Source organism: Balaenoptera musculus, chromosome 20 (assembly GCF_009873245.2).
Source record: "Balaenoptera musculus isolate JJ_BM4_2016_0621 chromosome 20, mBalMus1.pri.v3, whole genome shotgun sequence".
In the NCBI taxonomy this organism is placed as follows: domain Eukaryota; kingdom Metazoa; phylum Chordata; class Mammalia; order Artiodactyla; family Balaenopteridae; genus Balaenoptera; species Balaenoptera musculus.
In genome coordinates this window covers 58,740,543-58,753,760 of record NC_045804.1, presented here as the reverse complement: position 1 = coordinate 58,753,760, position 13,218 = coordinate 58,740,543, and the positions used below count along the sequence as shown (strand labels likewise).

Genomic DNA, 13,218 nt, shown 5'->3' with positions numbered 1-13,218 from the left:
GCATTGAGGCTCCAACAGCCACACCCACCTGCTCCCCACAGAGCACCCGCCCCCTTTCCTCCTCCGCCACCACCAGGGCAAGCGGGAAGCCCGCCACAAGCCGGCGGGGTGGGGTGGGGGGGTTGGGGGGTGCCAGTTAGGATTCCTGCCCCACCACTGACTTGGAGCTTTTCCACCGTCCAGATCAGCATAGGAGGCAGGGCAGGGGGAGCTGGAGGGGTGAGCTCCTCCCTGAACTTGGCAGGGAAACCCCCCCACACCCACCAAGCAGGGCTCTGTGCCTGCAGAGGGGCCCAGCTGTGCGGCCACAGGGTGCCCTGCTGACTGCATGGCATGTGTCTTGCTTCAGCTGCACTGAGCATCCGGCGGGGGCAAACTGGTCAGCAGTGCAGGTTTGGGGTCACGTGGACCCGGGACTGCTAACTGGGCCTACTGTTCCCCAGCTGCAGCACCTCCCTCATCAGCACAAGGCCTGGGTGGGACACAGCCCAGGAGCCCGCAAGGGAGGCCCGCCCAGGCGGCATGGCGGGCGGCGGGGGCTCCCAGAGCCTGGGGCGGGCACAGCAGCAGCAGGTTGGGGGGGGTGGCCTACCTTCGCTTGTGACGCCCTCCTCCAGGTCGTCGCCCTTCTGTGGGAGAGCAGAGAGAGGACATTAGGACCCGCCCGCCCTGCTGCTGCTCCCGCCCTCGGCCACCCCAGGGCGGCACCCGAGCAAAACTTCCTACTTCCCGTCCCCCCCAGTTCTGTAAGAGCAAAGCACTGCTCTCGTCTTATCGGAGACACAGAAACTTTGTTTTTAAAAAGTAAAAACAAAAAGAGTAGGTTCTAGGTTTTGATCCCCCAGAAAGGTCAGAAAGCAAAAATTCTAAAAGGTGCAGGCTCGTTCTCCGGCTGAGCCGCGGGGCAGGCCTGCAGGGCGGCCAGGAGGCTGTGCCTCAGGCAGCCAGGGCCCCGGGCGCTCCTCCACTGGGCGTCCCCTCGCGGGCAGCCACAGGGCGGCAGCGGGGAACTGCGTGAGGCCTGGAAGCACGGGGCCGGACCCTGAGGCGCTCTGGCAGGGGGGCTGCTCGGCTGCAGCCTCCTGGGGGCGGCGCCAGCATCCTCCTGCGCCCCGATGCCGTCACTGGGGAGGCTCTGGGGCGTCAATTCTGTGTGGGAACGTGGGGGCCACTGGGAACTCTGCACAGTGATGGGAAGCGGACACGGCCCGGGCTTCCTTCCTGGCTCTGCCCCTGACCTGCCGCGCGGCCGGCTGGGGGGGGGGGTCCCTGGCCCTCGAGCGCGGGTGCCCCCCGTGAGGTGGGGGCCCTGGCCTGCCTGCTCTGCGATGGGAGCTGTTTCTTTCCGGGCATTCCCTGGGAAAGGCGAAATGGGGGGGCCCCTCCTCCCCTAGCACGGCACCCGAGTCTTCGGAAAGCCTGGCTTTGGTGGGGGGGTTGGGGGCTGGCCCGGAGCGGCAGGAGGCCCGTCCTGGGGGCTGAGGTCTGCCGTCCTAGTTGGGGGGGGGGTGTCCTGAGGGGAGGCAGCGAGAAGCAAGAGACGAGTTGTCCTCAGGTCACGGGGAGAGTCCCACCAGCCGTGACCATGGACAGACATCTCCCCTCCCAGGGTGCATTTCTTCAGCAGCCCCGGGGTGGGGGGCTGGGGGCGGTGGTGAGAGTGCTTGGCAGGGGGCAGCGGGGGACCGGCCAGCACAGCCCTCCCCTCTCAGACCGGCTGCCCTTGGCAGCTGCACGATGTCCTAACCTTCCTGCCCATCTCTGGGGATAAAGACAATGAATGGTCCCTGGAACCATTAAATCCAAGATAGCAGGAGATGCCGGGGAAGGGGGATGAGAGTGAATTAAAAAACAAACACCAACTCATGTCTGTGTAAATTTCACAATTAAAAGAAAAAAATGTCTCTGGGTATATTTCACAATTAAAAGAAAAAAATGAAAACCAAACAATAAATGAATAAAAATAAAAATATAAATTAAAAAGCGCACAAAAACCCCAAACCAAAAGAACCCAAGCACACACACACCTGAAACCGCAGTAACTGGGAAAAGTCAGTGTGCGTCCTGGGGGTGGTGTGGCCGGGCCCCCGAGCAGGTGCGGACCCCAGGGGCGTCTGCCCGGCCTCCCCTCCTCCACCTCCCCAGGGAGCGGCCCCGCGCCGGCCCCCAGGCCTCCTGTCCTCCGAGGCGCCTCGGCCTCACCACTCCCCACACGAGATAGAAAAGTCGAGTCTCACCAGGTCGGTCCTGAGCCACACCTCAATGTCGTCCATGACAGACGGCTGCACCACGGGGATCTATGGAAGCGGCAGGCAGCGCGCGGCCAGGCAGGGGAGACAGAACAGCGGACACGTCAACCCAAGCAGCCCGACGGAGCCAGACGCACACAGAGCAGAACACGCTGGCATAGCAGGCGGGCACGCAGGCAGCCGCGAGTGGGATGGCAGGTGAGGGAAGCAGCAGCTCTAGGAAGCGGGGCCAGCGGGGGGCGGGGCGGGGCGGGACGGGACGCAGTGGGGAGGGAGGCGCAGTACGCGTTCTTCAGTGGATAACTTTTTGACTAGTGTGTCCCCCTCTCAGCCCTGGGGCGTGGAGCCCCTCCATCTGCGACAGTCCCAGCCCCAACAGGACGGGGCAGCCGCGTGGCCCTCCGCCCAGGGCAGGGCAGGAGGCAGGTGGTCCAGGCTCGCTCACTGAAAGGATGGTGTCCTGGGGCATTTCTGAGCAGGAAGGGCAGCCAGGCCTGGGTGGGGCCTGGCCCACAGCAGGCCAGCACATTCCTCCAACAGCAGACACAGGCCAAAGCAAGGGCTTTGATGACAAAAGGGACCGCGGGCTTTGGTTGTCTTTGTGTCTCTTTAGTGGAAAAATCAGGAAGAAGCCTGAATGCAGCAGCCTCCTCGCATCCCACCCTTTCCTCCCAGCTTTCAATGGCTCTCTGTGGCCCCAGCATCAAAGAAAAGAAGTGTAACTGAAAGCAGGGCAGTCGGGGGGCGGCGGGGGGAGCAGGGGAGCGGTTGGGAGGGGGGGACCAGGGTCCTGAGCAAAGGAGGGCACCCCTCTGGTGCCTGGGCCCTGTCCACGCCTGCGCCACCCATGCCCAGGGCCTGAAAATCTATCTGCCTAGAAATAGTTAAGCTGCTGTCAGACATAATAAAATGATAATGTGATAAGAAGTAAAAGTAACCTTTAACCCCTTCGAAGCCACGTTAATGAAATGTTGGCTCCCAGACTAGATAAATGAGTGGATGGCCCTTGATCGAGGTGACCTGCATCCTCACCTCGGCTGGGTCTGGGAAGTACCTCCTGGGACTCACTCACAAGCTCACTATTTCTAGAAAAGTTGCCTGCACTGTGTCTGTAGCTGGGTTCACCCCAGTGTCACATAGCCAGGCCAGCAGACCCTCCTCTGGCTTCCACATGTGTTTCAGAGAGGCTCAGGCCAACCTCGATCAGATTAGAGAGATTCTGTCTATGTTGCCATTTTATTTCTTTGACCTACTGGAGACTTAAGAATGTTGAAATGAAAAAATATCAAGGAGTTCAAACCACCCTGATATGACTCATGGTGACAAGGAACATGTGGTCCTCCCTCCGGGCAGGACGCCAAGGGGCTGCTGGCAGCACCTGAAGCCGACTTCCCTCCCCACGGAGCAGGGGCCAGCGGCATCCAGAGTGCGACCGGCCAGTTTTTTACGCCTGCTGACGGGGCTTCTGCCCGACACGTTCCCATGACAGGAGATGCCAATTTTCGTTATCATGCTGCTTCTAAGCCGGAACGCCCAGCCTTGGGGAGGACTCGTGCCACACCGCCAAATCCCCAGGACTAAGCGTGGGAAGTCAGTGTGTCTCCAGGGAGAAACCCGCCAACTCCAGCTGCAGGAGCAGGGGGGGCGGGGGGGGGGGGGCCCTGACACCCACCAGCCTCGGCCCGCCCAGGAGGAGCGGAGATTCCTCAGGTCGCAAAGCTTGAAAAAAGACACTAAGGTGTCATGGGCCTTAGGCCTTCAGGTTTTGCTCGTAACTTTTTTGTTACTGTTCAGAACTGGTGCCGTGGGGCTGGGGATGGCGCCTCAGTTTTCTCCTCTGGACCGATCTTGAGAGCCAGCACGCTCAGAAAATAAACACTGACATGTGAGAAACTCCGCACCCCTCAAAACAAGCCCGCCCCCCACAAGTCAGGGGTGGGAGCACAGTTCTTCCCTCTCCTCGGCTGGACTTGCTCCCTCCCAGGAGCTCCCCACCTCCGGGGCCCCAAGAAGCCCCAGGTTTGGGGCCTCAGCCTGGTCTGTGAAACGGGGTGATGCCTTCCGCCACTCACGACCCCAGAGCCCTTCAGTTTCAGTCGGGTGCTTCCGTTTCTAACTCAGAAACCCAGGGATGCCGGAGCCATCGGGCCTGAGCCCTGACTGAGGCGCTGGCCGAGGGCGTGCATCACGTGGAGTCGGGTGTGGGTGACAGGAGAGCGCACGTGGCGAGGGGATGGGCCGCCCTGCCAGGCTGGACGCAGCCTGGGCTCACGAGCCGCCTGCCTGGGAATCGACGGGTGAGCACGGCGCCAGGAGCACGGCAAAGCTGCCCCCAAACCGGGTGCTTCAGACACACTAGACACTCGCGCTGCCCTGCAAACAGGAGCTGCTCTGTCACCGCTCGGCTGCGGGCACATCCCCAGGCCTGAGAGGCCTCAGCGTTCTCACCCTGAGCGACCTGGGCTCTGACACGCCCTGGGGTGAGCACCTCCCGGGCAAGGGGGCTGCCAGAGGGTGAGTTGGAGGAAGGAGACGGAAAGGGAAACAGATGCAACGAGAAAAAAATAAAGGGAGCGCGTGTGGGTACACCCTTGGATACAGACCGGCCCCCCAAACTCCCTCGCTCCGAGGACGGCTGGACGGGGCTGGCTGGCTGAGGCGCTGGATACGGAGGGCAGCCGCGGACGTGGCAGGGGTGGGCCAGCCTGGGCTCAGGCCGGCAGCCCTGCGTGTGGGCGGTAGGGTCACCGGCTCAAAGGGGGAAGCGCGCCGCCAGGTCTGCGTAGGGGGCCCCGCCCCAAGCCTGGGCTTGGGCAGCGGCAGACTTTTCACTAACCTCCTTGGGTTCCTGCTGCTACTGATACTCGTTCACCTATCCTGGCTGCACCCTGCGTGTGGGTGACAGGCCTCTGACCGCCGCCGGGAGAGGCAAGAGCACCGCCGTCCCCAGGCAGGCTGCTCGAGAAGGTTCTTGGGGCTCTCCTCCACGGTAACGGGCCTGGTGCTGGACCTGGACGCCCGACACGCCTTCCCGCAAGGAAACCTGTACCATTTCCAACGCGGCCAGACCAAGTGCTGCGCTCGGGTGCGATGTTTCCAGGGGCTGTTGCCCCCCGACAGCTCTCCTGCCACCTCCCCAACCTGAGGCTCAGTCTACAGGCCCTTTGGTCTCGCTCAATAGTACAAAAAGTTTCCAAGTAAAGAATTTGTACTTGGCAGGTTTGGAAAGACTCAGGGTTTCTATGCTATGGGAAATGAGGCAAAGCAATTAATATACGCTGTTTAGAAGAAAACAAAACAAAAACACTGCAGTCGGGCAGGTGAGACACGGGGTTAGCTGTTAGTCGGGCTTGTTTCTGAAGTCGGAGACTGGAGCTCTAGGTGGGGCCGGGCAGGGGTGGGTGCCACCACCGGCTGCCAAGCCACACGCGGGGCGGCTGTGTGGGCAGTATCATTTTTTGCAGGACTAATAGGCACAAGGACACACGGCTGGATCCTCCCAATTTGGAGAGTGGAGTGGACGTGGTCTCCAGGACTGCTGCTCTAAGGCCACCCGCACGTGTGGGCCAGAGCCCCTGCTTGTCCCCAGAGAAGCAAACAAGGGGCCGGGCTAGTCCATGTCCCTGAGAACGGCCTTGGGGTCCGGTGCAGCAAGCAGGACGGGCTGCCGGCAGGTGGAGGGAGACGGCGCCCCGAGCTCGGCTGTGCTGTGTCGCCAGCTCCCAGCTGGGCAGGCAGACACCCTGACCCCCGGCTCTGACGGCCCTTTGACCCGTGTCCTCGAGAGCTGGTCACACTTGCTTAGGCAGGTGACCCTGTGCTGCCCGCAGGCTCGGGCATGCTGGCCCAGCCTGAAGAGCCCTCCCCTGGCCCCAGGCTGGCCCGGCCCCAAGGGGTCAGTTAGGCTTCCTCCTGGTGTGTCTAGGTCTCCCGCTCAGGTCCACCACACACAGACCCTGGTCTCAGGGGTGAAATCGCCCCTGCACCGCAGGCAGCCTGCAGCAAGTGACCTCTCTGCGCACAGACTTGGGGCCACCTGATCACGAGGCAGGAGGGATCCTCCCGGGTCTTGGAGCCATGGACGCCCTACTTCCTGAGGCTGACTGCGTGTATGATACCCAGCATCTTCTTATTCCGTTCCAATAGCGTTTGTGTGTTTCTTTAGGAGGTCTCAGATCCTCCCGGGGGACACAGTGGGCACAAACAATTACAGGACGAAACCCCATCGGCCTAGACTCCCACATTCACAGGCTGGGCGGAGTTCTCTGCGCAGTCAGATGCTTTGAGTCTGCCCTCTTAGAAACATCCCCTCCCAAGCAGAGGCCACAGTAACTTGTGCCCATCCTGGAAAAGTGAATACTGCCCAGAGCTCCAGAAACGGTAGAAGGAGGGAAAGGGCCCTCCCCTCACTCCTGCAAATGCCCGGACCGCCACAGAAAACCAGAGATGGCGTTTCTGGGGCTGGAAGTCTGCGGCTTAAGGAGACAGACAGGAGGGGAAGACTGGGCACCCGCGAGAAGACAGAGGGAAGCGCCGGGGGTGGTTGTGGTGGGGGGGACAAGGGGCTCAGCGCGGCTGGTGACCTCTCACCATTCCTTGGGCTATGAGCCAGCTGTCTATGGGCTCCAGGTAAGAGTCCCCACCTTTACCTCTCTTCTGGGCCGAGGACAGAAAAGTCCCAGAAAGGAAAGTCACAGCAAGACCCGTGGTAAAGAAGGCAATAGCACATGTCGTGGAAACAGAAAAGCCACTGTCAGAGCTGGTCCCCCGTCACCTGAGGAGCTGGGACCCAGCGGCCCACCCCCCAAACATGCCCTTACCTCCTGGATAAGAGAAGAGGCGTTTAGTAACAGGGACCCCAAGAGGGTAACACACACTTGAACCCCTGTTCCCGCACCCCCGGGAAAACTCCTGGGGCCGCAGAAGGCCGGTCAGGGCTGCCCTCTGCCTGGGCTCTCAGGGTCACCGAGGGGCAGCTTCACAGAACCAGCTTTTGCACAATCATCTCTACTTTCTTCTTACTTATTATCTTTTTCCTCCTCAGTTACCTGTGCGTTCTTTTTCCAAACTCTTAATGTGAATGATGAATTTGGGGATATTGCCTTTTCTAAATGATAAAAGTATTTAAAGTTAGAACTACTGATTTGGTTGTACCGTGAAGGTGTAGCTACACAGTTTTTTCCTCTTTGTTGTGTTCTTAATTTCTCCCTTGGCCCAGTTTTCATTTCCAGGGCAGCATTGTTTAGGATATGGAACAACATAACCCGAAGTACAGGCCTGAAGATGCATATAAGTGTGTGTGCACACAGATACAAAGACACACCCACAGACAGGCACACACACACAGCCCACACGAACCCTGCTCCCTGCAACACCCCATCGAGCCGGGCACACGAGGAGCAGCCTGCCTGCTGCAGGCGGAAACGTTGAAAACAGGAGGCAGGCCAGGCACCCCGGGTGAAGGGCAGGGAGCTGGCTGCATTCCTGTGCTTGGACCCTGGGCACTGGCAGAGGCAGCTCCTGGCCTGGGCGGGGCGGGCCCTGGAGGCAGAGTGGAAAGCTGACCGGGCCGGCCTGGCCAGCTGGGCCAGGAGGAGGGGCCGGCCTTACTGGCTCCCTGGTACCCTGAGTTGGGGCGGGGGGGCCGTCCTCAGCAACACGACCACTGGGCCACCCCACAGCCCAGCCTCAGGGGTTCTGTGGGGGGCGGGGCACTGAGAGCCGCAGCCTGGGTGGCTCTTCTGCGCCCCCTGGTGTCCGGTGCAGAGGGATGCACGGCCCTCACCAAGCTGGCTGAGCCTGAAGGGACATGGGGACCAGGGGACGAGCTTTCCCGGAGACACCAGGCCTCAGTACTGCCGCCTGCCCAGGCCACTTGGACAGGGGCTGCGGGAGGCCAAGGGCTGGTGTTTGGGAAGCCAGGCTCCCCTCCAGTGGACAGATGAGCTCTGCCCCTTTGTGGCCCGGGATGGGGCAGGCCGGGGGGCGGCTGTTCTGGGGCTACTGTCCCCCTAACCCCCGCCGCCCCCCCACCCCCCGCATACATTCATTCGCTCACGGCCACACACATTTCTCAGTTAGGCGAGAAGGGAACCTCCTCACGAGAAGCACGAAGGCACAAACCTTTTCCTTCGGGGACCTGCGATCTCCCAGAAATCACAAAAGCCCCTCCTCCACCTCAAAGCACCTCTGCCCTCAGCGCTGCTCCTCCCCCTCCAGCCCCCTCCCCAAACCAGCCCCGACCACCAGCCCCCTTCTGACGGCGGGCCTGCAGGGACAGGCCCAGGCCCCCGTTTCCCTTCTGTCGGAGCGCCGCCCACCCCAGGGCACTGCAGCCTTTGGGGAGAGACCCTCTCTGGCCACGGGAGCCCTGCGCCCTGAGAGCTCAGAGCCACCAGGGGGGAGAGCAGGGGCTCCCCATCAGACTCCCCGGGGTGCAGCCCCGCCCAAGGCCGCTCGCGGGGTGCCCTCCCCACATCTCTGCCTCCCTCGGCCTGTCTCCTCCTGGGTGTCCTGGCACGGGCGTCCCCACGGGTGGGGGGCACTCAGGAGCTGACATGGCTCACCCCAGTCTGCCCTCCGCGCCGCCAGCTCTGCCTAACTCTCCAGCTGGCTTCACCAGACCGCCCCGCTTTCCCTCCAGGCAGAAAAACAGGGCGAGAGACCTACCACTTCAGTGCTCTGTTTCCGACCGTCTACCGCAGAAGCAAGTACTCCGACGGCCTGGGGGTCCTCGTAGGTGGCCCTGGGGACGAAGCAGCACAAGCAGAGTGGTCACGGGGGACGGACAGGTGGTGACCTGCAATCACCCTCCAGCTTCGGCACCTTCCTCACGAGTACTCAGAGGCCTTGGCATTTAGGCCGTGGTCTGGCTGCATCTGAAGCCAGGAGGCCTGGGTTCAAGCACAGCCCAGCCACTCACTCCCTCTGGGGTCTGGGACTCTGTACCACCTCCATTTCCCTCTGTTTAGGAGGCATTTGTAAAGCTCAAGGACAGGGTGTCAGAGGGCCCGGAACTGCTTGGAGGGAGAGGCTAGATAGAGGCAAAGGGGTCATAATTCTCATTTTAAAAGCAGCGGCCTTGGCTTCCCTTGTGGCACAGTGGTTAAGAATCCGCCTGCCAGTGCAGGGAACACAGGTTCGAGTACTGGTCCGGGAAGATCCCACGTGCCACGGAGCAACTAAGCCCGTGCGCCACAACTACTGAGCCTGCGCTCTAGAGCCTGCGCGCCACAGCTACTGAGCCTGCATGCCACAACTACTGAAGCCTGCGTGCCTAGAGCCCATGCTCCGCAGCAAGAGAAGCACCGCAACGAGAAGCCCATGCGCTGCAACGAAGAGTAGCCCCCGGTTGCCGCAACTAGAGAAAGCCCGCGCACAGCAACGAAGACCCAACGCAGCCAAAAAAAAATAATAATAAAAAAATATAATAATAATAAAAAAGCAGCAGCCTCAGTGGCATCTGACAAGGAAGGTGGTCTCCCGGTCTGGGGTGAGGGTCTGTCACTCATTGCGGGGTTGTCTTCCTCTGCTCCCCGACTTCTTTTGCTGTATCCATTTTGAAAGCAGTTTCTGCTAAAAGGTGCATGGGGCCCTGGGCTTCTGGTCAACCTGCTGAGTCCTGAGTACGGGACTCAAAGAGCTGGATGCGTCAAGATGCTGGGTCCCGGGGGAGGTGGTCAAAGGCTGAACAGAAAGCTCAAAGCAGGTTCCAGGGAGATACAGGGGGCTGTGTGTTTTGGAATCAACCCCCCTAATTCCACAGGGCTCATCTTGGCCAGAGCCCCCGTCAGGAAAGACGCTGCTCGCACCCCACGGGCGAGGAACCAACTCGGTGCCTGCCTGCCCCGCCTCGTGCCCCCAGCTCCTCCTACAGACGAAGTTTCTGAGGCAGCAGCAGCGCGGGGGCAGGGAGAGCAGGGGAGAAACCCGCACGGCCGCCCGGCTCCCGGTGCTGGCCTCCACTCAACAGCTGTGTCTACCGCCAGGTCCCGGCAACCGGAGTGGAAAGGCCTGGCCCCAGTGAATAAAAGGCCCCTTTGTGTTGGCCGTGGGCCCAGGCCGGGGTCAGCCCCGCCCAGCGTCCTCTGAGAGCCACCGGGAGGGTCCCCACATACGTCTTGCGCTGCTCGGCCGAGGAGCTCCCTCTGGTCTGGGTGAACATGTCAAAGCCGTCCCGGGGGTGACACTGCTGGAGCGAGCTCAGGGTGCCGCTGACACTCTCCGCGCCCAGGTCTGTGCAACAGAACAGAGGAGGGGTGGGCTGAAGTCCTGGGGGGGCAGAAGGGAGCGAGAACAGCCCCCGACCCCCCCAAGCCGCTCCCGAATGAGGGCGAGCGGCGAGCAGGCGGGCCATGCAGGCTCCTGCCCGCGCCAGGGTGCCCCTGGGAGCCGGTCACAGAGGCCACGGGCCAAGGTCACTTATGTGACAAGTATTTCGTAGGCGCCCGCACGGCCAGAGCTCGACCCTGACTGGACCACGGTGACTCTGGCGCGGTTCCTGGCCTCAAGGGGGGTACACAGAGTAGGGGGACAGACAGCAGCACAGAATTAGGTGGAGATACGGGCGGGGGACCGGAAACTGCCACAGGAGCGGGAGGGGGCTGGGCGGCGGGCAGAGGGGGCGACGCGGGAAGGGTGCTGGCGGAGAGACGAGTCTGCTGAAGAGGGTCACACGCAGGCAAAGGAGCCGATGGGGAAACACTAGACCTTTTTAAAGCAGGGGCAGCAGAATCCAATCTGAATTTTAGGTATTAAGCCTGGTGGCCACACGCTGGGTGGACTGAAGGCAGAGAAAGAGAAACAGTGGCTACGGATACATGAGATGTCGAGAAGCCAGAATTACAGCAGCTGCCAGGGCACTAAGTAAAAGCTTGATTCAACTGAAATGAGATGAAGGTACAAACATAAATATTAAGAAAACAGAAGCGCAGGGTGGAAGACAGCATTTTGAGAGCATCGTGCTGACTGGTTATGTAATACTGTGACTTCCTCTGTCCCAGACTGGGCTCATCCAGCCCGGGTGGGGCATCCAGAGTCACGGACACACGTTAAACTGAACAAACTGCGAAAAAATGGCATCTTTTGTTTTAGGTTTCAGAGGATGGCGCACACTCGCCGATGTTAGTTCAAGGAGAGCAAACCCCTTCCTGTTGGCAAGCCCAGGGCAGACGTCACGGATCAGCCACGGACTCTTCCAAGCCCCACGTGGCCTCTGCATCCTTCCTGGGCCCACGTGCCAAGCACCCAAGGAGCTGACACCTACTTGCCCCCCTTGGCCTGGTGACATTGAGAAGGAAATCACTCCAGCCACAGAGAATGTGCCACATACAACACAGCGGCCACCTTTCTTCAAAAAGCCAACAGCTTCCGGTCCCTCGGACCACCCCGCAGCCCTGCTTTCCAACACGCGTTCAAACTCTAAGTTTAGGGAACAAGCCTTGAGCTGAAGTGGCACAGCAGGACCCGGGCACACACTGTCCCACGGGTCCCCCACAAGGCCGGCGGCGGGTGGGGGCGGGGGGGCAAGTCCGGGACACTCACCCAAGCCCGCGAGCTGGGAGGAGAGGGAAGACGGGGGCACCGTGCCCCCCACGGTCGGGCTCACCACGGCTGGAGACCCCGGGCCCAGGTCGATGAGGTTGTCCTCTGTCACTTCGCTCAGCACCTGCTGGGCAGGAGGTGGGTTGAGCCCCGGCCCGCGTGCTGGGCCCCGAGGGGAAAGCTGGCAGGCACCACCCAGGGTCCCGGGTGGGCTGTTGTGAGTTACCCCCCCCGCCCCTCCCCCATCTAAGGGACAGCAAGGTCCCGGGGGCTTCTTTGCACCCTCCCGCCAGGGATGTGCCTGCCGGCACCTCCTCAGAGTCCACCCACCAGAGCTTGCTCTCCCATCGCCCGAATATTTTAACCCCAGGAGACCCCAGGTTTCCCGGCCTCCAGACAGGTGAGAATTCTGAAGGAATACTCACTCCATTACTGGCATTTTGAACGGATCGGCCTGACCTGTATCGTTCGAACCTAACGGGGAAAGGAAAGTGGAGTAAGGAGAGGGAGCGCCTGGGACACGGCATCGCGAAGCTCACTGGCCCGGGAAGCTCCTGGGGCCCGCGGGCCCAGAGGCCAGCAGAGACCCAGGCTCTGGGGAAGGAGAACCACGGCCCATTTGGGGGGCCGGGGAGTGGACAACCCCCAACACACAACTTTGCCCTTCCTGCTGCTGCATGGGGCTCCCCTGAGGGCGGATCAGCCTCCCAGCCTCCCCAAGGGCACTGCAGGTGCGGGCTGGCACATGCAGGAGGCCGTCGTAAGCACCCCCAGGGCTCCTCTGGGCCCTGCAGGGGAGGCTGGGTCAGCCACCTTCCCTGGGGGCGCCTCAGATCCAGAGGAGAACAGCAGCCCCTCCCTGTTGGGCAGCTCTGTGGCGGAGTGACGAGCTGAAGGGCTAACTTGCTAGGGGAAGGGGTGGGGCCCAAGGCCGGGCACGTGGAGGAGGAGGGCAGGCACAGGCCCCAGCAGCTGCGGGAGGGTCGGTCAGCCAGGGCCCCCGCCCGGCCAAGGACAGACTCTCCTCTCCAGCACCCAGGTCGTTCTCTATCAGGTGGGGACCAGCATGGCAGCCCCAGACGCCACAGGCTAAGAGGCCGCCAAGAGACCTTCTCCAGCTGGGGATTTGCTGAGATTCCCTGCTCCACGTTGGTCTCCCCATGTGCTGGGGTCAGCACCTGGTGAGCAGGGATCCCCAGGGGGACAACCTGGTCAGGCCACCCGTGGGATGCAGTTTATCCTCAGTGGTTGACAAGGACAGCAATATTAACCCACCTGAGGTTCTCATGCGGGAGCACCTTCCCACGCCCTTGCTGACCATCAGTCTTATCAAAGGCTCTCTGGCCGGAAGGGCACCTCAGGGCTGCCGGCCCCGGGCTTTGCCTCTGAATTGCTGTCACCCTGTGCCAGAAAGGGCTGAGATGTG

The 13,218-nt window shown here is 61.6% G+C and overlaps 1 protein-coding gene across 10 annotated transcripts in view; it reads right to left on the bottom strand.

Annotated features, from left to right (window-relative positions):
* TOM1L2 (target of myb1 like 2 membrane trafficking protein) overlaps nucleotides 1-13,218 on the bottom strand; it is an 82,215-nt gene that overhangs the window by 3,729 nt on the left and 65,268 nt on the right. For 4 of the 10 annotated variants that reach the window (XM_036838275.1, XM_036838268.1, XM_036838273.1 and 1 more), the window contains 7 exons: nucleotides 12,218-12,266; nucleotides 11,793-11,916; nucleotides 10,367-10,484; nucleotides 8,919-8,994; nucleotides 6,840-6,905; nucleotides 2,238-2,297; nucleotides 593-629 (listed from right to left, as the gene is read on the bottom strand). In XM_036838275.1, the coding sequence (XP_036694170.1) occupies nucleotides 593-629; nucleotides 2,238-2,297; nucleotides 6,840-6,905; nucleotides 8,919-8,994; nucleotides 10,367-10,484; nucleotides 11,793-11,916; nucleotides 12,218-12,266 (530 nt within the window). The remainder of the gene's footprint in view (nucleotides 1-592; nucleotides 630-2,237; nucleotides 2,298-6,839; nucleotides 6,906-8,918; nucleotides 8,995-10,366; nucleotides 10,485-11,792; nucleotides 11,917-12,217; nucleotides 12,267-13,218) is intronic. The other 6 variants (XM_036838270.1, XM_036838274.1, XM_036838272.1 and 3 more) reach the window with 4 other exon arrangements.